Source organism: Podarcis filfolensis, assembly GCF_964270895.1.
Source record: "Podarcis filfolensis genome assembly, chromosome: 10".
Lineage (NCBI taxonomy): Eukaryota > Metazoa > Chordata > Lepidosauria > Squamata > Lacertidae > Podarcis > Podarcis filfolensis.
The window spans coordinates 54491299-54517573 of NC_139612.1; the positions used below are offsets into that span (position 1 = coordinate 54491299).

At 42.6% G+C, this 26275-nt stretch overlaps 1 protein-coding gene across 1 annotated transcript in view; it reads left to right on the forward strand.

Annotated features, from left to right (window-relative positions):
- PTN (pleiotrophin) overlaps window positions 1-26275 on the forward strand; it is an 86273-nt gene that overhangs the window by 54276 nt on the left and 5722 nt on the right. The window contains exons 2-4 of the mRNA XM_083572429.1: window positions 6456-6565; window positions 10545-10718; window positions 11955-12116. Coding sequence (XP_083428555.1) covers window positions 6457-6565; window positions 10545-10718; window positions 11955-12116 — 445 coding nt within the window. The 5' untranslated portion in view covers window position 6456. The remainder of the gene's footprint in view (window positions 1-6455; window positions 6566-10544; window positions 10719-11954; window positions 12117-26275) is intronic.

The window sequence follows — 26275 nt, forward strand, 5'->3', positions numbered from 1 at the left end:
CAGTTCATGTGTTGCTTAGTTGTGTTTTTGTTTCATACCTGCTAATTACCCACCGTACTTCTAGCAATTGGGCACAAGAGGGAATTATCTAAGCAAATGAAGTTTGTCACGCGAGGATGAGCGAAGCCGTACAAGCAGACGTCTCCCCTTCCGAAAGAGATCATCAAGAGACATAGGAACTGCTTCCTGCTTCGCCCAAAGAGAAAGCAAGAATTCTTGGGAGGACTCTCTGAAATAGTTCAGAGAAGAGTGAGGTCAGGGCTGAGCAGCTTCACTATCTCCAGTATTCCCATAATGCTTTGGCAACAAAATGTTACAAATCAGGATTGGAGGCTTCTGCAACTTCCTAAATGGCCTTGGCCCAGTATACCTGAAGGAGTGTCTCCACCCCCATCATTCAGCCCGGACACTGAGGTCCAGCTCTGAGGGCCTTCTGGCAGTTCCCTCCCTGCCAGAAGTGAGGCTACAGGGAACCAGGCAGAGGGCCTTCTCGGTAGTGGTGCCCGCCCTGTGGAACGCCCTTCCATCAGATGTCAAGGAAATAAACAACTATCTGACTTTTAGAAGGCATCTGAAGGCAGCCCTGTTTAGGGAAGTTTCTAATGTTTAATGTTCTATCACTTTTTATTATTATCATTATTATCTGTTGGGCAGGGTATAAATAATAATAATAATAATAATAATAATAATAATAATAATAATAATAATAATTCCATGGTAGGTGAATCCTCCTTAGGGAGATCAAACTACATGTGTCACAAGCGGGTGGGCATCAAAGGGTAAGAGGAAACACTGTGGTAACCAAGCCAATTCTTCCTGGCATTAAGGTACTTGCTCAAAAGCCTATCCCACTGGAAGTAATGTGGTGCATTTAAATGTGCATCTAGTTGCAGGTGCCATGCCCCTGCATCACATGACTTTCAGTGGGATGCACATGAGTGAGCATCTCAATGCCAGGGAACATGCAACCCACTTGCCTTATCCATAGAGGCAAATGTATTCTTCAGCAACAGATTGCAAGAATGATGACCATGAACAGGTGTGTCAAAATGATCACGAGACTGGATGCAGTGGAGGTTTGGGTGAATATGTTGCCTCTCTCCATTGCAGGGAATATCCATCTTTGTGGGAAATTCAGCAGAGGACTGCTCCCAAATTCAGGGCTATGCGAGGCTACCTTTTCGCTGCCAAACAATTGAAGAGCGGAACATATGCCTTAGGGTCCAATATGGGATCGTCTCACCTTGAAATGAGATTTATCATAAGAGGCATGCCTGGTTTCACAGTCTAATGTGGATATATCGGAAGGTGGCTGAACTTTCCTCAAGACTCGAGCCATTGACACCATTCATCCCCAGGTCTTGCATATATACGGAGTGAATGGAAGCAATCATTGGACTCTGTAATTGCCTCTCCCTGTTGCGGACAAAATCTGGATATTGTTGATGTGCGGGTGGGCTAAAAGACTTTGATCTTTGTCCATTCCAGTCTGAAGTGACTTGCTTCATAAGCCCCTGGACTAATGTGTGAATCGGAACTTAGTTGCCTTCTAGCTTTGCATTTCCCAAACCTTCCAATGCAAAGGTCATTTTTTTTTTGAGGGGGGAGGCAGAAAAAGTATACTTGAAAAAAAAGTATTTTGAGAGAGAAAAATATCAATGCCTGTTCTGAGAAAGAACACATTTTAAAATATTTTTAATGAGCATTTAAATGTGATTTCCCGCAAAAAAACAAAACAAAACCTTTTTCTTTTACTGCCACAAATAAATGAGTCAAAAGGTATGGAATGGACTAAAGGGTGAAGAAGTGGGAAAATGCTATGGGCTGGAAGTAGAGTGATTCACCATTTCCCAGGTGGGACCACAAAATCTAGAAAGCATGGAATATAGGGGGAATCAGTCTTTTTGACCCAGTGGGCACATAGGCAACCTCACTTCTCTCAGGGAGCGAACTGCCAGAAGGCCCTTGGAGCTGGACCTCCGTGTCTGGGCTGAACGACAAAGGTGGAGACACTCCTTCAGGTATACAGGACCGAGGCCGTTTAGGGCTTTAAATGTCAGCACCAACACTTTGAATTGTGCTTGGAAACGTACTGGGAGCCAATGTAGGTTTTTCAGGACTGGTGTCATATGGTCTCGGCGGCTGCTCCCAGTCACCAGTCTAGCTGCATATGTACTGGTAAGTAACAGCACCTTGAACTTGGCCCAGTAACAGCTTGATAGCCAATGCCAATCCTGCGAGGAGGGTGACTTTTTGCACCTTTCCTGAATTCAGAACAGATGGAAGAGTGGGTGTCCAATCCTGGCACCTAATGAAACGTGGGCATGTTTGATAGGGCATGTTCAGTGCCTGAGAGGCAAAGCAAGTGCAAACAAGCAGTGAGCAGGAAGAACAAACAGTCCCTCATGCATTGTGGATTCTTGAGGAAATATTTACAGAAACCTTTCATGGGCAACGTAGGAGGTACCAGTGGGTACATTTGTGCCCACCAGTGCCACATTGGTGACCCCTCATGCAAGATTTGTCCAATGATGCTTGGGGAGTGGAGTGTACATAACGGATTCTTCTTCACAGATTACTATAGTGTCATAACGGGGCTTTTCAGGGATGCTGTTACATCATCATCTCATGGCCATACAATTAACTGTATTGCAATCAACATCTTTATGTATTAAAATATGTCCTCTAACGCCGAAGAAGTTAGCACTTTATTCTCCCCGATACTGGGCTTCCCTTCACAGTAGTGCACATCAATAGCAATTATGTGACTTTTCAGTGAGAAGGCAACCAGCAGGAGACACTTAAAAGTGCCAAATGACATTTTCAAACACATTTCATGGTGAGAATTGCTTCTTCCCTTGTCGGATTAGAGACAGAGTCCTTTTACTTTCTTTTCAATATGAACTTAAAGCCTTTGCTTTTGAAGACTGGAGGCTCGTTTATGCACTGCTTTTGTCTTGTGCTGAAATCAGAGTGGTGAAAGTCAGTTCCCCCATATCAGTCTGCATAAAATTTATAAGGGAATGCACTGTCCTCCAGTTGCCCCCATCTCCATAGGGTGGGCAGTTGGAGGGTGGGTAGAGAAGAGATGGGGCACCTGTGGCTCTCCAGATGTTGTCAGAGTCCTCTGCCCATCAGTCCCAGCAGGCAAGGCCAATGGAAAGGGATGATGAGAGTTGTAGTACAGCAACATCTGGAGAACTGCAGGTTATGCATTCTTGGGGTAGAGGACTGTTTCTTGGTGCGATTTCTAAATTTGAATCCATACATATACATTAGTATATGTAAATTGTATTCAAATCTCTGCTGTCTTTTGTTCCTTCTTTTGATGATGGATTTCCTCTTTTCTGTGGGTGCATCAGGCCCCCCCCCCTGAATGGCAGAGTATTAAGGGAGTGCTCTCTCTTTTAAATGAAAGGTTTTATTATTATTAAAGCTTTAAAAGGGAAGAAAAAACAATGTACTAAAGTTAACATAAATAATTTTTTTATTAGGTCTTACATTTTTATCATCTTGCAACATATCAGATCATCAGACTCAACAATATACATTCCCCCAATTTCCCCCCTCCCTCCTGACTTCCCTCAACTTCTTCTTCTGGTCCCACCCCCCATATTAACTTCCCCTGTTTGCTTTTAGATATCTTCATATGGTATCTCTATATTAATTGTTATTGTCTCTTATCCTTCTATCCTCATCTTTATAGTTTTTATACTTATTCTTTTGTTAATTGTAAGTGTTTACTCAAACACTTGCATTTTTTTCCCTCTTTTTTCTTTGAAAAGAAAAAGATTTCTGATTCTCTGTCTGTCAGCTACAGTATCTATAAAGGTAAAAGTAAAGGGACCCCTGACCGTTAGGTCCAGTCGAGGATGACTCTGGGGTTGCGGTGCTCATCTCACTTTAGTAGCTGAGGGAGCTGGTGTACAGCTTCCAGGTCATGTGGCCAGCATAACTAAGCCGCTTCTGGTGAACCAGAGCAGCACACAGAAACACTGTTTACCTTCCCACCGGAGTGGTACCTATTTATCTACTTGCACTTTGAAGTGCTTTCGAACTGCTAGGTTTGCAGGAGCAGGGACTGAGCAACGGGAGCTCACCCCGTCATGGGGATTCGAACCGCCGACCTTCTGATCGGCAAGCCCTAGGCTCTGTGGTTTAACCTACAGCGCCACCCACGTCCCATACAGTATCTATAGACTTATGAAAAAGACGTGCCCGTTTAATCATGCATTCTTTAACTTGTTCATCTTCCATTTCAAATTTCAGCCAGTGTTTATACAGTTTTGATATAACATGTTCATCATCATTACACAATTGCATCTCAAAATCCATGTTACTTTGTTCCATGCCCCATCTTTTAACCAAGCTTAAATCTCTCTACTAGTTGTAAATAAGAAAACCACTGAAGCTTGTGACCTCCCATTACTAAGTGTTCCATTAATTTATTTATTCTTATCATCTCCTTGATGCAACTCTAATAACTCTTGATAGGCTGAACGTTTCTCTTTTCCTGCCACCATTTTCTTTATATAGCTTCTATAGAAATCCGTTGGGGAGGGCTAAGCACTCTCAAGCCTTCCTCAACCTGGTGCCCTCTGGATATTGTTGGACTTATCCCTGACAATTGCTTCCTTTGGCTGCTGGGTATGTGGGAACTGGGCACCCAATAGCACAAAGGCAGCAGCAAATTGGGAAAGGCTGAGCTTATCTTTTGACCAGTGGAATTAAAGTCATATTGGAGAAGTGGGGACTATCAGTGGCAAAACAGCATTAGAGAAAAGGGTGAAGAAGTTTATATCTCAACCTGCCCCCTAACTCTACACTAGCTGACCAAGCTGGTGCCCTCTAGATATTTAAAACTACAAGTCCCATCATGCCCAAGCAGCACACGTCTACTCAGAGAAAAGTCCTATTGAGTTCAGTGCGACTTATTACCAGAAATGTGGGTTTTGCATTGCAACCTGATAATGTGGTCTGCCCACATTCACCACAGCAAAAATCGGAGAAGGGGGAACTGCAGCAACAGAAATGCTGTGGAATCCAGATGCCATGGTTAGCATAAAAGCTGATAACTGAATAGCATGCGGCTGTTTCAACACAAACAGCTAAAAATGCCTTTGAGCTTCTCATAGGTTAATGCTTTTAGGCGGAACAGAATGCAAAAGAGACACATTTTTAAATCAAAAGCACCTTCTTTTTAAGAAATTAAGTCCCCCCCGCCCTATTTGCAAATAGGCTTTTCATGCTACATACACATGCCCATGATCTAGAATCACCTTATACTTTGCTCTTTGTTTTGGGGGTTTTGCTGGTATTATAATTTGCTGTTTATTATTGATACATTTACATTGTGTTTTAAAAGCTTTTTAAAATCTGTTTTGCTTAGGACTCAATATAAACCACTTGGCTTGTTCATAATAACAGTGTTCATAAATGGTGAAAAAATGGATCCCACTTCTATTTATTTGGGGGGCAGTTGTTGTGAACCTCTTCTTATTGTTCTGAAGCTTCTATAAAGTTAAGGCGGGGAAAGTATGCCATAAGTCAGGCAGGGCCAATTTTTTGACAATTCTTATATTCTTGGCAAAATCAGCATATTTGATGCAGCCAAAGTAATCATTCATTTTCTCTCCTTAATACACATACAACAACAACAACCTTAATATTCACAGTGTTTCAACATTCTTCAGTAGGGCTGTACAACCAATTTGTCTGAATCCCAAACTGCACTGCACTGTTTATTTTAACCATTTGTGCTGAGTTTGGATTGGGCTGAGGTAGTGACAGATCACTACAGAGAGCCTTGAGTGGACCCAAATCAATTTGTAGCCACTTACGCCAATCCATTATGAGAAAACCACATACCCTCCAAGTGTCCCTATTTCCCAGGGATAGTCCCAGAATTATGAAAGCCACAGGTGCCAACTCCTAGGGGCTGAGGTGTGTCTTCAGCCCTCTCAATAAATTTTATAGGGGGACTCAGCACCCCCAATACTGAGGGGGCTGAGGGTGGAGCTGAGAGTGGCACAGCATCAGTGACAAACGTCTCCTGAGCATGAGAGAGGAGGAGCTGTGGCCATTGAAGCTGCACAGCATTGGGCTCCATGCTTAGCCTGCCCACAATGTTGTGCTTCTGTCGCCACCTCCTGCCACTGCTGCCGCTGGTGCAAGGCCTGCTAGACCACTGCTGTCACTGCCAACACAAGGCCTCCCAGGTTGCTAGAAGAACCTTCGACTTTGTATCAAATCTGGGGGACATTTCTTGGAACTCATATTCTAGCTTCCTAGTAAGATCCTTGTTCTCCTTGTACGTGAATGTGCTTTATTCCATTAGCAGTACACTATGAGTACAAACAGAGGTTTATTTAGTCGCTCTGGAGCATCTTACCTATATATTGTTTGCATATACCATGTATTGCCTTCTGATATATCACCCGCCTCTTAATTCCCAGAATGCAGAAATGGCAAGAACAGAGTCGTGTATTTACAGCTGTCCTCTTCGCGTTTATTTTCCTGCTAGCAGCCGTGAGCACTACTGAGGCAGGAAAAAAAGAAAAGCCAGGTAAGGATGCTATTGCTTGTTACGAGTAATTTCGAAAAGTGGGGAAGCTTTCACTTTCCTTGTCTTTTTTATACATGTGTTGCTATACAAAGTGTTTTCTTCCCCCTCCCTTTTCCCCTACCTTGACTAGTTGGGGAAATGTTGCGAGGAAGAATTCAACATCTTGCTATGTTGGTTGTTCCATCATCACAAGCATTTCAGCTTGCCAGATGGAATGATATGCTTCCCTCCACATCCTGTTCTGGGGTTCTCCTGTCCCTCCCAAGCCAGTTTTAGGGGGCACGAGGGGAAGAAGAATGTCCTACTGCAGAATTCTGTGTGCAAGCTTCCTCTGATTTCACTCAGGTGAATCCTGCCCATTGTCATTAACACCACCACTTTTTGGGGGAGGGGCATATCTTTTTTTTTTAAATAAATTTTTATTAAGATTTTACAAAAAGGAAGGATAGAAATTCTCAAAATAAAAAACCATACATTACAGAAAAAACAAAACACACAGAAATACAAAAAAAGAATCACAATTAATTAAAAAAAAAGTTAAATTAAACAAAAAACACAAAAATAAAAACAAATCCATTATTCCCAATAATCTCAAATTCATATACTTATGTTCTTGACCTCCTCACGCCTCCCCACTTTTGTATTCCCATATAAAAATTTAATTCAGCAAATTCTTACCCTTTTTCAAATATTATAACTTTATACCATAACATATTATACATCAATATTTTTAACCATTTATCAATACCTTTTTTACATAATCTTACTAACTTTTGTCACTAATTACCACTTGTTACCAATCCAAGCATTTTTAACATTCATTAAGTTTGTGGTATTTCTGAAGATAGTCTTTAAATTTCTTCCAGTCCTCTTCCACCAACTCTTCTCCCAGGTCTCGGATTCTGCCAGTCATTTCCGCTAATTCCATATAGTCGATCAGCTTCATCTGCCACTCTTCCAGGGTGGGTAACTCTTGTGTCTTCCAATACTTTGCGATAAGAATTCTTGCTGCTGTAGTTGCATACATAAAGAAAGTTCTGTCCTTCTTTGGCACCAATTGGCCGACCATGCCTAAGAGAAAGGCCTCTGGCTTCTTAAGAAATGTATATTTAAATATTTTTTTCATTTCGTTATAAATCATCTCCCAGAAAGCCTTAATCTTTGGGCATGTCCACCAAAGGTGAAAGAATGTTCCTTCATTTTCTTTACACTTCCAACATTTATTGTCGGGCAAATGATAGATTTTTGCAAGCTTGACTGGTGTCATGTATCACCTGTATATCATTTTCATAATATTCTCTCTTAGGGCATTACATGCCGTAAATTTCATACCTGTGGTCCATAACTGTTCCCAGTCAGCGAACATGATATTATGACCAACATCTTGTGCCCATTTTATCATAGCAGATTTAACTGTTTCATCCTGCGTATTCCATTTTAGCAGCAAGTTATACATTCTTGAAAGTGTTTTAGTTTTGGGTTCTAACAATTCAGTTTCCAATTTTGATTTTTCCACCTGGAAACCTATTTTTTTATCCATGTTATAAGCTTCTCTTATTTGAAAATAGTGCAGCCAATCTCGCACCTTATCTTTTAATTTCTCAAAACTCTGCAATTTCAATTTGTCTGGGGAGGGGCATATCAGTCATCTCGGGATGCGGGTGGCGCTGTGGGTTAAACCACAGAGCCTAGGACTTGCCAATCAGAAGGTTGGCGGTTTGAATACCCGTGACGGTGTGAGCTCCCGTTGCTTGGTCCCTGCTCCTGCCAAACTAGCAGTTCGAAAGCACGTCAAGTACAAGTAGATAAATAGGTACCACTCTGGCGGGAAGGTAAACAGCGTTTCCGTGCGCTGCTCTGGTTCGCCAGAAGCGGCTTAGTCATGCTGGCCACATGACCCGTAAGCTGTATGCCGGCTCCCTCGGCCAATAAAGTGAGATGAGCGCCGCAACCTGAGAGTCGGCCACGACTGGACCTAATGGTCAGGGGTCCCTTTACCTTTACCTTTATCAGTCACCTAAAACACTTTGTAGGCGCATCAGTACATCACAGCCATGGAGATGATGGATGGACAGCAATTGCAGTCTAGGGCTAGAGTACTGGACTGCCACCCCACTCCTATGTATGAAGAAAATATGGACAAATTTGTCCATTTCATCCCTCCAGGTTTCTCATTTTCCCAATCTTAAATTAAGTTCTTAATAACAATAATACCCCGCCCATCTGGCTGGGTTTCCCCATTCACTCTGGGCGGCTTACAACATATCTAAAAACATCGTCAAAACATCAAGGATTAAAAACCTCCTGATACAGGGTGCTGCCTTCAGATGTCTTCTAAAAGTTCTATAGTCCTTTATCTCCTTGACATCGGAAGGAAGGGTGTTTCACAGGGAGGGTGCCACTACTGAGAACTATTTCTGCAACCATTTGCATTTTTCTGTTATATATAAATAAAATCCTCATGAATATTTGTTGGTACTTTGGCCCGAATTTCCCCCCATAAACCTCTGTTCAAACTTCAGCTACCCTGGGGGAAGCCTTTCCATAGGGTTTGCATGACACTTTCAGGAGTGTCATCACAGCAACCCAGACACAAGGATCCATCGGGCATGCAGTTTCCCATGCATCCTGTAGATCTTACTTGGATATCAAAGTTCTGATAGTGAGGCATTGCCATAGTGAGGCCTTGCTACCACCAGGGTTTTGTTTCATTTTAAGTGTGGGGCTCATAGGAAATGGGATTTGGGAGACCTCAAGGAGTGGTCACCCTCTGATGACATCATCAGGAGAGTGATTTCTCATTAGCTCAGAATGGAGGCCACCTTAATTCTTGCCTAGATTGAAATGAGCCCAAATTAAGTAACTTTGGTTGAGCCCACTGCAAATTGAGTCACATGTCTCTATTCATGGTAGTAGTGGTCATCATTTGGTCATATTACTTATGCTATGGGATGAAAATGTCTTGTTTGGTTCTCAGGATTCATTTGAAGGATAGGAAAACTACTCAGGCTTTTCAGGTCCTATGCCTCATTCAAAATTTGCCTTGTGCCTCATTCAAAACCTTACGGCAAATATTAGGGTTTTATTGGGCAGGCTCCTCAACTCTCTCTTCTCCCAGGGGACAGATTCAACTGATGTGAGAATGTCAAGTACTTTGTGCTTTGTTATGAAATACAAAGAAACCATTAACTTTTTTTTTTGACAAAGTGACTGGGGACTTGCTGAAGTGACAAGTTGCTGATGCTGTGTTTCATTGTAAATGGCAATGGAGGAATTGAATGCAGCAGAATCTGACATCCCTGGAGTCGTTGGCTTACAGCAAGGAAGAAATATAGCATCATATCTTCAGAACTGTCTGACTCAGGAAGGTCTTGGAATGGCTGCATCGCTACGTGAGGGAGGGGAAAACTTTTGAGAAAGAAAGGGTTGCTGAACCCCAAGATCAGTTAATTTTAGCAAAGAACTAGCTCTGATCTTATAGTTTGATCATATATAAGTGGTTAAGCAGGGGAATCTCAGACTTGCCTCAAGGTTTGTATTAAGTAGAGTACAGCAAGGATGCAGTTACCCAGTGGCGTAGCACAGAGGCGGCTGCCCCAGGCACAAAATTGTTAGGGGTACAAAATTTTGACACTCAATGTTGCCTCAATACAGCTGCGTGCTTCCATCGCTAGGCTCTGTTGAAAACAACTTCTCCATGCAAACCAGGAAGTGACCTCTCCAGACAATGGAACAACTCTTCTTTTCTTATCTCTGCTGCTGTGATCGCTGGGTGATGCAAATGCTGTTAGGCAGTTGAATGCCTATGTGTACTCCATCCATTTCCTCCCCCTCCACCTGGCGCGGTCATGGTTGCTGGCAACCCACGCTACACCACTGCAGTGACCTCCCGTCCCAAGCAGTCAGTCCACACGAGTTACTTTAGGTGCACCCTGACCTTTATTTTCTTCTGAGTTGTGTTCCTTGTGGTTCTTTCCAGAGAAGAAGGTGAAAAAATCTGACTGTGGAGAATGGCAATGGAGCGTTTGTGTCCCTACCAGCGGAGACTGTGGTCTAGGGACCCGTGAGGGCACCCGGACTGGAGTTGATTGTAAGCAAACAATGAAGACGCAAAGGTGTAAGATCCCCTGCAACTGGAAGAAGCAATTTGGAGGTAATGTTCACAGGGCTGAGATTAACCATTATGCTAAGTATGAGTACATACCTTGAACCATTTGTTAGGGTAGGCATTACCAATATTTCTGAGCCGGAGGGCGCCTTCGGAATTTTGAGGAAGTGCCGTGGGCGCTGGCCACAAAGTTGCCATCATGGGATGACGTATCAGAAAAAGGAAGCTGTGGAGGCGTCATAGGACAAAAGTGAGTTTTCAAGCTCCATTCATTTCTCCAAAAGTTCAAAAAAGAATCAGAGTGATTTTATTTTTTTAAGATGGCCATGTCAGACTGAGTAGGTTAATTAGCTCATCAAAGTCTTTGGGAGAACAGGAAATTTTGAGCAACAGGAAGTCAGTTTGATGAGACAGTTAAATGATAAAGCAATGGTGAAAAGTAATTAGGAGCAACATTCTGTTGCCTTCATTTGCTGGAGATTTGAGCATATCATCCTACTAAATTAGGCATTTCTCTTCCATTAGGATTAAGATTTGTGGAGCTTTTATTTTTCTGATGCAGGGTGAAAGGAAAACCTAGTGAAAATGCAATATCCCACAAGGCAATTTTCTGTAGTAAAACATAAGTAAAGGCAGACAGGTGGGCAGAGAGATAATTCATTTGGTTTCATGATCATGTTGAAAAATTCTGGGAATAAGGGATTCACTTTTTCATTTGTGTGCATGTGTGACTTGAGAAGTTCTGCAGCTCCCCAGACGAATGTGCAGAGTAAAACACAGTTACCCTTTGGATTTTGCACTTCTCCAAATTCTGTAATGCAGATTTTGGCTTCAAAAATCAAAGTCCCCAGGGAAGAGGGATTGATTACTAAGCTCCTTTTGGAATTGTAGCTCTCATGAGGCGAATATAGTTTCCCTAACAACTCTCAGAACCCTTAATGAACTACAGCTCCCAGAATTCTTTAGGGGGGAAGCTATGATTGTTTAAATTGGTATCCTAGGTGTTTAAATGCATGGTGTAAATGTGGCCTCAGAGTGTGGCCCTACAGTCCAGCAACATCTGGAAGGCTAAAGGCTCCCCATCCCTGGTATAAAAGAGGTTGGTCCTAGATAACCTAACATAAATATTAGCAAAAGTAATTGGAACAAAAAAACAATACCATTTTTGCCCTGTTTGGGAAGCTACCCTACATACAAGGATGTTCAAGTAGCCATATTTTGTTCTTACCTTTCAACGGCTGATAATACAATATTATGTGCTCACTTATATTTTTTGTGCAGCGGAGTGTAAATACCAGTTCCAGGCATGGGGAGAGTGTGACCTAAACACTGCCTTGAAGACTCGAACTGGGAACCTCAAGCGAGCCCTACACAATGCAGACTGCCAGAAGACGGTCACCATCTCAAAGCCCTGTGGGAAGCTTACCAAACCCAAACCTCAAGGTAACACACATTCACAAATCATTGATGTAGAGCCTTCCCCATCATTCCAACATTGCTCTCGGTCTCTTTGAACTCTTGCCTTGGCAGGGAAGGGCCATAGCTGAGTGGCTTGCAGTACAGATAGCCCTAGATTCAGTCTTCAGCATCTCTAGTTAAAAGGACAGGTAAGCAGGGGCACAGGCCTGTTTGAGAGCTGACTAGAGTTTTGCAGACTGTGTAAGCAGGAACAAAAAACTCAGACCACGAAAGGGAAATGGACAATGCAGTTTTACTGAGTGCAAAGCAATGAACATGCCCACAAAGCCATCATGCAACCATTCAAAACAACCATCCACAAGGCTTCAGCCACAAGAGGGAATATAATTACCATTCAAAGATGGCTCCCTGCAAGCTAAAACACACCTCCAGGGAAGAGTAATCTTCAAGAGAAAACTTTTCAGTCCAGGCCAACGATTCCCCAGTGGAACAGACAGACAGTCCTGCACTGTGTTCTCCAGGGACAATGCCTCATATTCAACTGGCAGAACTGGAGCTATTTGTGCCAGATATTTTTACTTGCTTAATTTCCCCTCTTTTTCCCCCTACACACCACACTTGCAAAAACTGGCTGATAACTTCATGGTACCCTTGCATGGTTTCATTAGCTACCACCCACAAAGCATGAAACCTCAATCAGATGTATTGGTAAGCATCAGTCTGAAAGAGGAAGGATGGAACCAAAAGATGGAATCAAGCCCTCTCTTTACATTGGCATCTTCCTCTGCCATTTCTGTTGTTGACAGAATCCTTCAGCATCCCTTGCTGCAGCTCCCATTATTGCATCACCCTCTAGCCAGGTTGAACGAAAGACTACCAATGAAATGACTGGCTATGGCATTCCTTTAGAATAGATCTTGTCAATGCATCTTATATTGTCTGAAAGAAACTACTGATAAAGGAGATCTAGGATTTATAGACAATTGACTGAAAGTAAGGTTTGCCACCATAAAACGCTTAGAGGTTTTGTTACAGTCAAGAGGTATATAATACATAAATAAGTTAAGAAAGGGAACACCTCCTTTGGCTGTGAAGGATAGGGAGTGTTGCCTTAAAGATAAAACTAAGCCATTTTGTCAAGGTCTAAGAAGAAAGGCAAGCTGTTGAAAAAAGTTGTAGAAAGATTCTTTTTGTTTTGTAGGTCCCCAAATGACAAATGTTCTGATAAGATAAATCTGTTTGCTTGGTTTACACTTGAGCTATATTTAGGGTGATCTTATAATAAGAAGGGCATTATCTGTCCTTCCCCTTCTTGTCTTTTAAATTAAAAACCTATTTATTCTGCCCTGAAACTTCTATAAACACTGAAGCACTTCTAGTTTATGGTTTGGAATCCTCCCCTCCACCTCTACTTTTCCTTTCATTTGATTCCGTCTTCCTAAACCATGTCTACTTCCTTACCCTTCCTAGTGGTTGATTTTCAACTTTGACTCTGCAGCCAGGAACACGTTTCTGTTTGCCGTTTAACTGTAATATACAATGCCCAGGTATTGTTAGACACTTATTATTGTAATGATGTTTATGATGCTGCTGCTGCTGCTGAGGATTTTGGACAGCTTCAGAAAAGTGAAAAATGTGAAGGAATAATTTACCATGTAAGCCCCAGAACACAGAGATCTGCATGCTCAACCACAGGCATACCTGTGTCAATCCCAGATAAATAAGGTTGTTTTTTAAAAAGGAGAAGTTCTAATTAATTGGGTCTTTTAATGAACTCTGCAGCTGTAACAAGTGCTGTGTGCACAGGGGAACTGATAGCAGGAACTGAAGCTGTGAAATGTACCACTGTGTCTAAGACAAGGAATTGTGTGCCCATCACAAAAGGTGCGCTGCATGGATGCTTGTTTACTGGTTCAGAGTTCCTGCTGCCACCTGAAAAACAGGAGAGCCTAATCAAATATCGCACTTTTCTTTTGGTTTACTTGCTCTGGATAATGAGACGGATGCAGGATAGAAAACAACGGAGGCAGGAGCCCTTTAAAGCTGTGTGTCTCAAACATTTTACCTTCAGGGAAGACTTCATGCTGACGTTTTGTCTCTGTACTGCAGAAGATTTGAGGAAGAGTGGGGGAAGGAATCATGACGACTCCATGCGAACCAAGAGTAGAAGCTAGAAAATACCCACCACTGTTTTTAGCTGCACATTGAGGGAACATAGCTCAGTTGGTAGAGCATGAGATTGGGTTGTGGGTTCAAGCCCAACTTGGGCAAAAGATTCCTGCATAGCTGAGGGTTGGACTGGATGACCCTTGTGGTCCGTTCCAACTCTACAATTCTATGGTTCTATATATATCCTATGGGGACGCGGGTGGCACTGTGGGTAAAACCTCAGCGCCTAGGGCTTGCCGATTGCATGGTCGGCAGTTCGAATCCCCGTGGCGGGGTGAGCTCCCGTCATTCGGTCCCAGCTCCTGCCCACATAGCAGTTCGAAAGCACCCCTAAGTGCAAGTAGATAAATAGGTACCGCTTTATAGCGAGAAGGTAAACGGTGTTTCCGTGTGCTGCGCTGGTGCCGGCTCGCCAAAGCAGCTTCGTCACGCTGGCCACGTGACCCGGAAGTGTCTCCGGACAGCGCTGGCCCCCAGCCTCTTAAGTGAGATGGGTGCACAACCCTAGGGTCAGACACGACTGGCCCGTACGGGCAGGGGTACCTTTACCTTTTTATATATATCCTATAGTGATGTATGGAAGTGAGAGCTGGACCATAAAGAAGGCTGATCGCCGAAGAATTAATGCTTTTGAATTATGGTGTTGAAGGAGACTCTTGAGAGTCCCATGGACTGCAAGAAGATCAAACCTCTCAATTCTTAAGGAAATCAGCCCTGAGTGCTCACTGGAAGGACAGATTGTGAAGCTGAGGCTCCAATACTTTGGCCACCTCATGAGAAGAGGACGAGATGGTTGGATAGTGTTCTCGAAGCTACCAGCATGAGTTTGACCAAACTGCGGGAGGCAGTGGAAGACAGGAGTGCCTGGCGTGCTCTGGTCCATGGGGTCACGAAGAGTCGGACACGACTAAACGACTAAACAACAACATATATATCCTGCTGGATTGGGCGAATGGTCCAACTAGTCCAGCATCCTGCTCTTGCAGTGGTCAACCAGATGTCTGTAGGAAGCCCACAAGCGGGACATGAGTACAACATTGCAATTTCCAGCAGCTGGCTTCAAGAGGTGTGCTATCTCTGATAGAAAAGATATGGCATAGATATTGTGGCTAGTAGCCATTGATAGCTATATCTTCAATTAATTTGCCTAATCCTCCTTTAAGGCCATTCAAGTTGGTGTCTGTCATTACATCCCATGGGAGCGATTGTTGGACTATGTGCTGTGTGAAGATCATTGATTCCTGTTCGGTGTTGACATGTGAGCCACAAAAAAAAAAAAAAAAACATAGGAACATAGGAAGCTGTCTTCTACCGAGTTGGACTATCGATCCATCTAACTCAGTATCGTTTACACTGATTATACCGACTAACTCTCTGGGGTTTCTGACCAGTGACATCCCCAGCCATACCTGGCAATGCTGGAGAGGGAATCTGGGATCTTCTGCATGCAAAACATTTGCTCTAGACAGAGAGGATAAGAAGACCTCTGAAGACGGACGGTTTGGGAAATTCGCTCACTGGGGGAAGATGGTTTGAGAATTTTACACTGATCTTTGCTCGACTGCACTGGCTGCCAATTAGTTTCCAGGCCCAATTCAAAGTGCTAGTTTTGATCTATAAAGACTGAAATGGCTCAGGACCACAATACCTTAAGCACAACCTCTTTCCATAAGAACCCACCTGGACCCTGCAACCATCACCTAAGGCCCTTCTCCATGTGCCTCCTCCATGAGTGGTCCAGAGGGTGTAAGCACAAGAATGAGCCTTTCCTCCAGTGGCTCCCTATCTGTGGAACGCTCTCCCCAGAGAGGCTCACCTGGTGCCTTCATTATTTATTTTTAGCTGCCAGGCAAAAGTGTTTCTGTTTAACCAGACCTTTGGCTTTGACTGATTAACATTCTGTGTCCTTTTATTTTTTTTTTAATTTCTTTTTATTGAGTACTTTTTTTTAAGACAAAAAAAAAACAGCATAACCAAAAACATACAAGTAAAGAGAAAACAAAAACTTATAAACGAAAAGAAAAAGACATTACATCCCCTGAAAAAAAACAACAACACAAGACAAACCACATATCAAATTACAAAATAACATTAATTGACTTCCCTCCATTTCAGTTTTGAGCTATATCACCACATTATCTTTCTGCGGTATCTTTTTACAACCTCTATCTATACATCGCCGGTTTTATATTACACCTACTGTGATTTTATTATTTCCTAAATTTGTTTCTATGTATGTTATAAATTTATTCCAATCATTAATAAATTTTACGTTTTTTTGCTGCCTGATTTTTTGTGTCATCTTAGCTAATTCTATAAATTCAAATAACTTGATTTGCCATTCTCTAACAGTTCGGATATTAGGGGTTTTCCAATTTTGCGCTAGCAATATCCTGGCGGCTACCGTTGCGTATTGGAACATTGTTTGGTCTTCTTTCCTGATCTCCTCTCCAACCATTCCCAAAAGGAAGGCTTCGGGTTTTTTGGGGAAAGTATATTTCAGAATTTTTTTTAATTCATCGTAAATAAGTCCCCAAAACCTCTTCACTTCTTCACAGGCCCACCACATGTGATAAAAGTCACCCTCTTTTGTTTTGCATTTCCAGCAGGATTTATCCCCGGTCTTATACATTTTCCCCAGTTTCACGGGGGTGATGTACCATCTGTACATCATTTTTTCCATATTTTCTCAGAGCCTCACACATGCTGTGAATTTCATATCCTTATTCCAGAGTTTCACCCACCTGTCGTAATCTAAATTATATCCAAGGTCTATGGCCCATTCTGTGTCCTTTTAAAGTGTTTGCGGGAGAGGGGTCATTGGTTGTTTTTGTTCTTCTTTTTATCATGTATTTTGTGTTCTCATTTTGTATTTTTGTGTTGTGAACTGCCCCGTGACCTTTGGGAGAAGGGTGTTATACCAATCCAATAAATAAAATTAAAAGTTAGATAAATGAAACATCGTTTCCTTGCAATTAACATTGGTGCTCAATTTATAGTCTGCATGCCAATAGATTTAGAGCAGCACCGCAGTGGTGCAGAATTTTATATTATTGCCAATACTGCAAACAGTAGAATGGCAATTACCGGTATATTATGCAACACAAGGTGGTTTTATACAGATGTGGTGGCAGTAAAGTTTTGTTTTGCTTTTGTTTTAAAGTTGAAATATAGTAATTAAGAGAATGTGTTGAATGCTTCTATACCATATACAGTCATACCTTGGGTTACAGACGCTTCAGGTTGCGTTTTTTCAGATTACGAACCTGCCGAAACCTGGAAATACCGGAACAGGTTTCTTCCGGGTTTCGGCGGTTGCACATGTGCTTTGCGCATGTGCAGAAGTTCCGTGCGTACGCAGACGCGCCACTGCAGGTGGTGAACACTGCGGGTTGCAAATGTGCATCCCACACAGATCACGTTCGCAACCTGAGCGTCCACTGTAATCATCTGGTCTGTTTGCGGTAAGAAATGTGTTCCAGAAAGTCAGCAAATGGTAGTTTCAGATCTATTAGTGTCTCACAAACATTGGAAAATAGTTATGATGCCACAAAGCAAGAAAGGTATCACTATTGTTAAATTAATAAGTACCACCTAAAATACAATTTTTAAAAAATTCCCTTGGATACAGAGTGTTAATGGCGCTCTGCTCATGAGGTTTTTTAAAACCACCCGTATAAGAGAGCCCTTCTAGATATTCCATTGACAAAGGCAATAAACACAGGGTGGGGACAGTGATGGGCTGCAACCTTTTCGTTCGACGCTTTCATTGATGCCTGAAAGGGGTGTCCATGCAAGCACCTCCTTCCAGATGTACAGTTATGTACAGAGAGTGGAAGGTGAGTCCAGCTTCTCTACCCCCATCATTCAGCCTGGACACTGGGGTCCAGTGCTGAGGGCCTTCTGGCGGCTCCTTCCCTGCGAGAAGAGAAGTTACAGGGAATCAGGCAGAGGGCCTTCTCGGTAGTGGCACCCACCCTGTGGAAGGCCCTCCCATCAGATGTCAAGGAGATAAACAACTATCAGACTTTTATAAGACATCATTCTGGGGAACCTGCAATGCAGGAGTCTCAGCTGAAGCATCAATTCTTAATTCATTAATTGCATTTATGGCTCATCTTTCTTCCTTGGAACTCAAGGCAGAGTCCCATGGTGGTCTCCCATCTAGGCAGTGACCAGCCCTTGACCAACAATGCTGTGGCACATTTGCTTTATTGTGGGCCTTCAAGCTGTGTCCTGGGAGTTCCTTTCTGGTGACTGGTGCTTCCTGGAGATCCCTTTCTGTGGCTGCTCATTGGTGCCTGATAGAGTCCATCTGGACTGATGTGACTTGAAAGGCTTTTCCATGGAAGGGGAGCAGCTTAATGGACAACTCATCACCCGTTGCCATGTCTCTGGTCCTAATTCCACCCCTAGGTTGTCCCTCTTTTTTGCAGCTTGTGTCGACTGGGTGTTGCTACTGCTGTGGCCTGCAGTGCCGCCTTCTGCCAGCAGGTGCTGCTGTTTCCTGACAAGTGTCTTTCCACCAGGGTTCCAAAAACCCAAAGATGAAGCACATTTAAACCCACATTTAAACAAAGATGCTTGTTTTTTAAAAAAGAGAACCCACAAACGTCAGCTCCCAAAGACAGGTAAACAGTCACAGGGAGAGAACCACTCATCTTGATCATTTGCAGAGACTTGTTAACAGGAGTTTGGAGGCTGAGAGCACCTGAAACTGCCTCTTGTGAAGGGTGACCTTATGAATATCTTGGCTGAATTATCAAATCTATGAGAGAGCTTCTCTAGTGGGCTGAAAAGGAGGAAGATCTTTTTTTCTTTCTTTCTTTGAACTCTCCCAGGGAATCTCAGTAGAATGGGTCTTCTCAACCACCCACAGTCACTCAGTTCAGCCCTGTAAAATGAGAGGAGCCAAGTTGCTATGTATTAAGTTTGCTCAGTTCGAACTCAGCCCAAGATTATCCAGATTTGCATAAAACGTATATAACTTATATGCAGAAAATGTGCTAACATATGTATTGCTGCACATTCATTAATCATTGCTGTAGGCAACGACTGTGACCAGGTTCTTGGGGTACTTGCTAAATCTGCTGTTCAGAAGCTAACTGCTAATGGACAGCTTCAGGTTCCTTGCTGTTCTTCCTTCCTTATACAGGGTGAGTCCTTTAAAAGATGACCTGTGGATACAGAGTACACATGTTCCATGGGGCCTCTTTTAAAAGACTCACCCTGTATTTACACTGAACACTGGACAACCCTTTTTTAAAAGGGGGGGCACATTCAAAACAGAGGACTGACAGACCGTCAAATGGAGAATTGACCTTTGTAAAGTATGGCACATGGCCATTTCGCTGTATAGGACTGCACTGTAAGAAGGACCGTTTCCAGTTTGTATTTTAGGAGAACTATGCGCATTACATTAGAGATGGCCAGTGCTCTTTTCCTATACAATAATAATAATAATTTATTATTTGTACCCCACCCATCTGGCTGGGTTTCCCCAGCCACTCTGGGCGGCTTCCAACAAAGACCAAAAATACACTAAGATGTCACACATTAAAAGCTTCCCTGAACACAGCTGCCTTCAGATGTCTTCTGAATGTCAGGTAGTTGTTTATCTCTTTGACATCTGATGGGAGGGTGTTCCACAGGGTGGGTGCCACTTCCGAGAAGGCCCTCTGCCTGGTTCTCTGTAGCTTCGCTTCTCACAGTGAGGGAACCACCAGAAGGCCCTCGGCGCTGGACCTCAGCGTCCGGGCAGAACAATGGGGGTGGAGACGCTCCTTCAGGTATACTGGGCTGAGGCCGTTTAGGGCTTTAAAGGTCAACACCAACACTTTGAATTGTGCTCGGAAACGTACTTCTAGAAAAAGAGGTGCCGGAACTCACCATGAACATCTTCCTTGTTCTCTTAGAATGGCAATGGCGCCCACCTGAGAGGTGCCAGAACTGAGTTCCAGTGAGTTCCAGCTGAAAAAAAGCCCTGGGGATGGCTAGCCCATGTGCCACAGGCCATATCCCCCTGCCAACATTTTAAAGTGGCTCCTCAAACCCCCTCAGATTTGTCAGTTTTCTGCTTGCTTCTCATCCACACATTCCTTGCTAGCTATTTCAGGTATTTTTAGGTGTCAAAGACACATTTGGTCCCCACATCTCTTATTACCTGTAGTAGGGGCCCTTTTTTGCCTCAGGGAATTGTCACTGCAAGAAGTTCTAAGACTTTGGGAAATGGTAAATGAGGTTTTCCTCCTGTTTCTTAAGACCTTCTTGAAATAGGGGGGCCATCATAAGAAGACTTCAGGAAACAGGAATGGAGGGCAGCTGCTTTTAAAGATGAAAGAGCAGCAAACTGGTATTTAAGTTGTGAGTCTTGGTGTATAGTAGTGTATACTAGTTGCCATTGCAACTGCAATATTTTTATTCCCAAGAAGAGGTACTTGTAAGGTTATCTGCCTCACGTACCAAAACAACTTGACTGGCCTTGGTTTCTTTATAGCTTGATTTGGGGAGGGAGACCATTTACTGTTTCTATTCAGACAGCAAAATGTCTTAGAGCTTCCTTGGATACAGTTCAATATTCTATACTTCAGATATCCAAAGGTGAAAATATAAAAGCCAGCCTCATCTTAACAATGAGGAGTTTGGCTGCTTTTTTTTTTTTTTAGTTGGTTTATCTGATCCTTGAGGTGAAAGAGTTCCAGCCCTTCAATATCCCTGTAAAAGCACCCAAATTATGATTTTGGTAACTGAAAGAAGAATTCAGGTCTAACAATTATTGCAAAAAACTCACCCACCCAAGCAATCAGTTTAAAACTCATTCATGAGTCCTATTAGAAAAATACAACCATAATAGGAAACAAGGCCCTGCATTTCCCTTCATGTGATATTATTGTTTTTCTAGATTCATCTTCATGATTGATTATTATGTCCCTCTATCTTTAATGTTGTTCATTAGGTGGACTCACATGAATTTAGTGTATATTAGCATTACAGATATCAAAAGAATAAGCTGCTGCTCACAGTAATTAGACAGAAAAGTGAGGGATTTTCTCAGCTTCAAAAGGTTTTTTTTTAAAAAAGTATTATTATTATTTATTCAATTTGTATCTTCTCTCAAAGGAACCCAGGGTGGCAAACTCAATTTCATTACAATCGGTTTAAAACACTCTAAAAGCATTAAAAACAACAACATTCTCCCAGCCAATGATTTCAGTGATGATTTCACATAGACAACTTCTTTCATTCTGATTGGAAGTTAGGCATGTGAAAAGAGCTTTTTTGGAGAATGGGGGAAACGAAAGGAACAGCCAAGGATTTCCTGCTCAGCTCCATTGCCCATTGCCATGATGAATGAAGCACTTGTGAGGGTTGGCCCACCCATGAGACAAGGTGAGACAAACGCCTCAGGCGGCAGAATCCACAGGGGCAGTGAATCCTAATGTAGCTCTTTATTCCCCCCTTTTTTCCTGATGTCAATCTTCACTTTCCCCCATCTTTCCTGGCTGGGAAGAGGAGCCATTTTGCCAAAATGTTTTGGGTCAGCCCTGATGTGAGTCCATCAAAATGGGACCTGTCTGTACTCTGGAGCAAGTCCTTCGACTTTCTTAGGACAGCTTGTCAATTTCAGCTTCTTCCTGGCAGTTACTACTAAGCAGAGTTCAACGAGATAATGGAACAATCAACAGTAAATAGATTTTGAAAAATGCAAAGATTGCTCCCTTTAGAAAGCCTATATATGAAAAAGGCAACTGTGAAAATCTGATTATGAAAGAAGCAACACAAGAACAGGGCTTTTCAGTGGTGGCCCTCCATTTGTGGAATGCATTCCCTAGGGTGCTCACCTGGTGCCGTCATTACCTTTAGGTGACAGGCAAAAACTTTCCTTTATAACCAGGCCTTTGGCCTAACTATTGTTGTTGTTTAGTCGTTTAGTCGTGTCCGACTCTTCGTGACCTCATGGACCAGAGCACCCCAGGCACTCCTGTCTTCCACTGCCTCCCGCAGTTTGGTCAAACTCATGCTGGTAGCTTCGCGAACACTATCCAACCATCTCGTCCTCTGCCGTCCCCTTCTCCTTGTGCCCTCCATCTTTCCCAAGATCAGGGTCTTTTCCAGGGAGTCTTCTCTTCTCATGAGGTGGCCAAAGTATTGGAGTCTCAGCTTCAGGATCTGTCCTTCCAGTGAGCACTCCGGGCTGATTTCCTTCAGAATGGATAGGTTTGATCTTCTTGCATTCCATGGGACTCTCAAGAGTCTCCTCCAGCACCATAATTCAAAAGCATCCATTCTTCGGCGATCAGCCTTCTTTATGGTCCAGCTCTCACTTCCATGCATCACTACTGGGAAAACCATAGCTTTAACTATACGGACCTTTGTTGGCAAGGTAATGTCTCTGCATTTAAGATGATGTTTTTAAGATGGCCTAACTATATGTGACCTTTAGAAGTGACTGGGATGTTTTTAATGTATCCTCTCCCCTGGTTTTCATGTATTTGTGGTCGAGGGTTGTAAGTCACTTTGGGTTGCCTTGTGCAATATAAAGCAACTCACAAATGCAATAAATCATAGTAGCAAATAATTTATTATATCTGATTTACACAATATGTCAAATGAGGTGGATGGTGGTGGTAGGATTCTGGAGTTTACCACTTCTGACCGTAGGAGGACTGGGGACATATTCTGAACGCTCTCCCCATCTAAAAATTTCATTGCATGTTGTAAAGGATTCCTTCAGGGAGAAGGGTCATCTGCTTGACAAGTGCTCTTCAACCTTGGGTCCCCAAGTCCTGGTGGACCACAGCTCCAAACATCCCCAGCCAGGGATGACAGCAATTGTGGTCTAACAACATATGGGGACCCACAGTTGAAAAGCATTGTCTAAGCTAGTTGAATATGTGCAGGGAGCTTTTTTTGCGGGCAGAACATTCAACAGTATCAAACACGCACACACATGTGACACCCTGAAGTGGTACGGTTCAGGAAGAGTTTAGGACACTTTTTGTGCTGCTTGCATGAACTAGCAATATATATTTTTCTTTGCATCTTCCTTCAGTGGCATATTTTGGCATTCAGCAGTGCCCATCACCAGCAAGAGTGCCTGGAGCTATTATGCTTATTGTGATAAAAAGATCCAGCATAAGCAAATGTTTATTCTCATTACTATTCTAAATGGGTAAATCATTTCCTTCCTTCCTTTCTGGCTTCTACGCCCCTTCCTTTTCTTTCTTTCTTTCTTTCTTTCTTTCTTTCTTTCTTTCTTTCTTTCTTTCCTTCTTGTATTTAATTTCGCCCTTCCTTCTTGTCTCCTTCACTCCACCCTTTGTCCTCTGTAAGCATCTCACAGGAATTTTCAAGAGGCAATTCTCACACCTGTGGAATAATAAAAGCAAAGCTGCGCCACCAGTTTAAAACACAGATCCTATCAGTAGGTTAATGCAGCTGGTATGACGATAAACAACAACACAGTCATACTGCCCTTTTATAAAAGGAAGCAAGCAAGCCTTCTTGGAGACTTTAGCAAATCACTATCAATTTCTTTTCAATTTCTTTCCAGCCTTTTTTTAACCTTTGGAAGACAATTGCTATGCTTCCAAACTGTTGTGGTGCTCATTCATCTTCCTGTTATATCAACATATATTTATTTACTTATAAGTTCTATATACCAGACCCTCCAAGTGTCCCTATTTTCCAGGGGCATCCTTGATTTAGAGAAGCCGTCCTGGTTTCTGATTTGATCCTGGAATGTCCCACTTTTTCTTAGGATGTCCCTATTTTAATTGGAGAAATGTTGGAGGGTATGGAGTTTAGACTAATGTTGAAGCTCTGATGGTGACTCCAATGGCGATGTAATAAGATTTTCAAGTTGCAGAAGGTTATTCAGAAAGAACGAGAAGGTGAAAGAAGCTTGAAATTGTTAGGAAACTTTGGGAAAGAGGAAATATTCAATCTGCAGAGGATATCTAATGGGTTGTCTTCATCTGGAAGAACTGTCTATATTCAGTTCTGGCAGTTATGATTTGTTGTTATATTTATATAGAAATGAAAAGGAGAAAGGAATGGAGAAAGAGCTTGAATTCTAGGACAGAACTTTATGTGACAAGAAATGGCGGGTTGTTGCTGAAAATGGCAGCCATGTGCTGTTTTCTCTCTTCCCATCTATGAGGCGAATGACAACTTACTCCATGTCTTGGTATCTTTTTTGCTGAGTATTTTATTTCCCACCACCAATGGTGTGAATCACATCAGACCACATAGTAACAAGGAACGAGCTCTGCCTCCAAGTGACTGCTGCCTTAAGCTCCTTTGAGAGGAAGAACGGGTTGTAAATTTAATAAAAGAATTTAGGAGGAGAAAGAGAAGAAGGTTTAACTGTGCTTCAACAACAGCAAAAGCATGGTACTTTTCATTGCCTCGCAGGCAACGTTTTCGACAGCTTCACTTCTTCCATAACCTATGGAACGGAACAACACACAAAGATGTGGGAAAATGCAGAGCAGTGTGCAACACAGAAAAGAGCTGTATAAAGAGCAACTTGAGGCTTTGTGGGGACCGTGAAGATGTGTAGTTTGGATTTAGTGTAGATCTTGATCTTTCTGTAAAGGATACCTGTTTGGTGCATTCTGCTTGTATTCTGCTCATGGCCCGGACTTTAAGATTTTCAGCATTATTCTTGTAGGCTGTGAATTGAAGAGATGTGGGCCAAGTGGACATCCAACAGGGGAGGCTTTTCCCATTTCATTTGTCAGCAAAGTTTCTGCCTGCCATACATCTGTTAAAGGCATTGCAGCCATATCAGAGAAAAGTTGGCAGCCTGTCCATCACCATGAAACGGGGGAGTTTTCCTTGCCCAGCCGATCTCATTGTGAAGGAATATTTTGAGATTCTTCATCATTCTTGTAAAACCAGAGAGCCCGAGATCCCTTGAGCAAAGCCACAAGAGTTAAGTGACTGCTTCGTGTTTATAGTGCCAACAGAAGCACTTAGAGTTTATAAATGTTGGTGATACAAAGAGACCTGTCATATGCCAAGATCCAGGGGTCAATCAATTACAGCTGGCAAACAGTCAACATCCCAACACTTGGCTCAGTTCACAAACCTGTTAAGCAAGAAATCTTGGGAATGAATTCCCCAATCCTAACCAAACATAGGAATAAGCCCCGTGGATTTTGTTGGGTCTAGGCGTGATGGATTAGCATCACTTCTTAGTAATTTGATAGCAATGCTCAGCAGTGCTGAATAGCTGCAGGCGGCCTTTTCTAAGCCATCACCTTTACTTTATGTATATAAACCTTTACTACAAAAGCAGCAGGGGGAAGGCAATTATGTTGAAGAGATAGTGCCCAAGGACTAGAAGCAACCCACAATTTAAAGCCACAAATGGAAAACAAGAGTCGAAGCACTACCTTTATTTTTCGCAATTTATTTTTCTCCGTAAGAGGAGGGGCTGGCTCAGTTTTAACAACTGTGAGTTGTTATGGCATCCTAAAAAGCCACGGAAGCCATACAAATGATGCTGAATCATGGCTCCAACCTGCCGAAGCAAACATACGTTTGGAGAAATCAGCACACTTGTAGAGGAATTTAAATTCCCGCACAATAAGGCCTGTAAACTTGATTCATTGGACTGTTCTGATTTTGTTATCTTCCATTAAGGAGTCAATATGAATGACTTCACATTCAGAATAGCTGCTTATACTGTGATACAAACTGCATGCAATAATTCTGAATTTTGACATCAACTGTTGTGAGGAGCCAGAGTCAGGAGTAGGTTAGCAATAAAACACCTGGTGCCAGTGAAGTTAACTCTTTATTCAAAGAAACCAAAACAGTGCAGGCCTAATGATCACAGCAACTCTTCCCAGTAGGTCTTGCCCCAATGAGGGAGGTATGAGGAGGACTGATGGTCCTGTTTTCCCACTGGTTCCTTTCCCAGAAACCTAACATTCCTTCATTTTGTCTTTCTTTTCGCTTCCATCTTCATTTCTCTCTGTGTTCTGGGAGACCAGGAGGAAGGG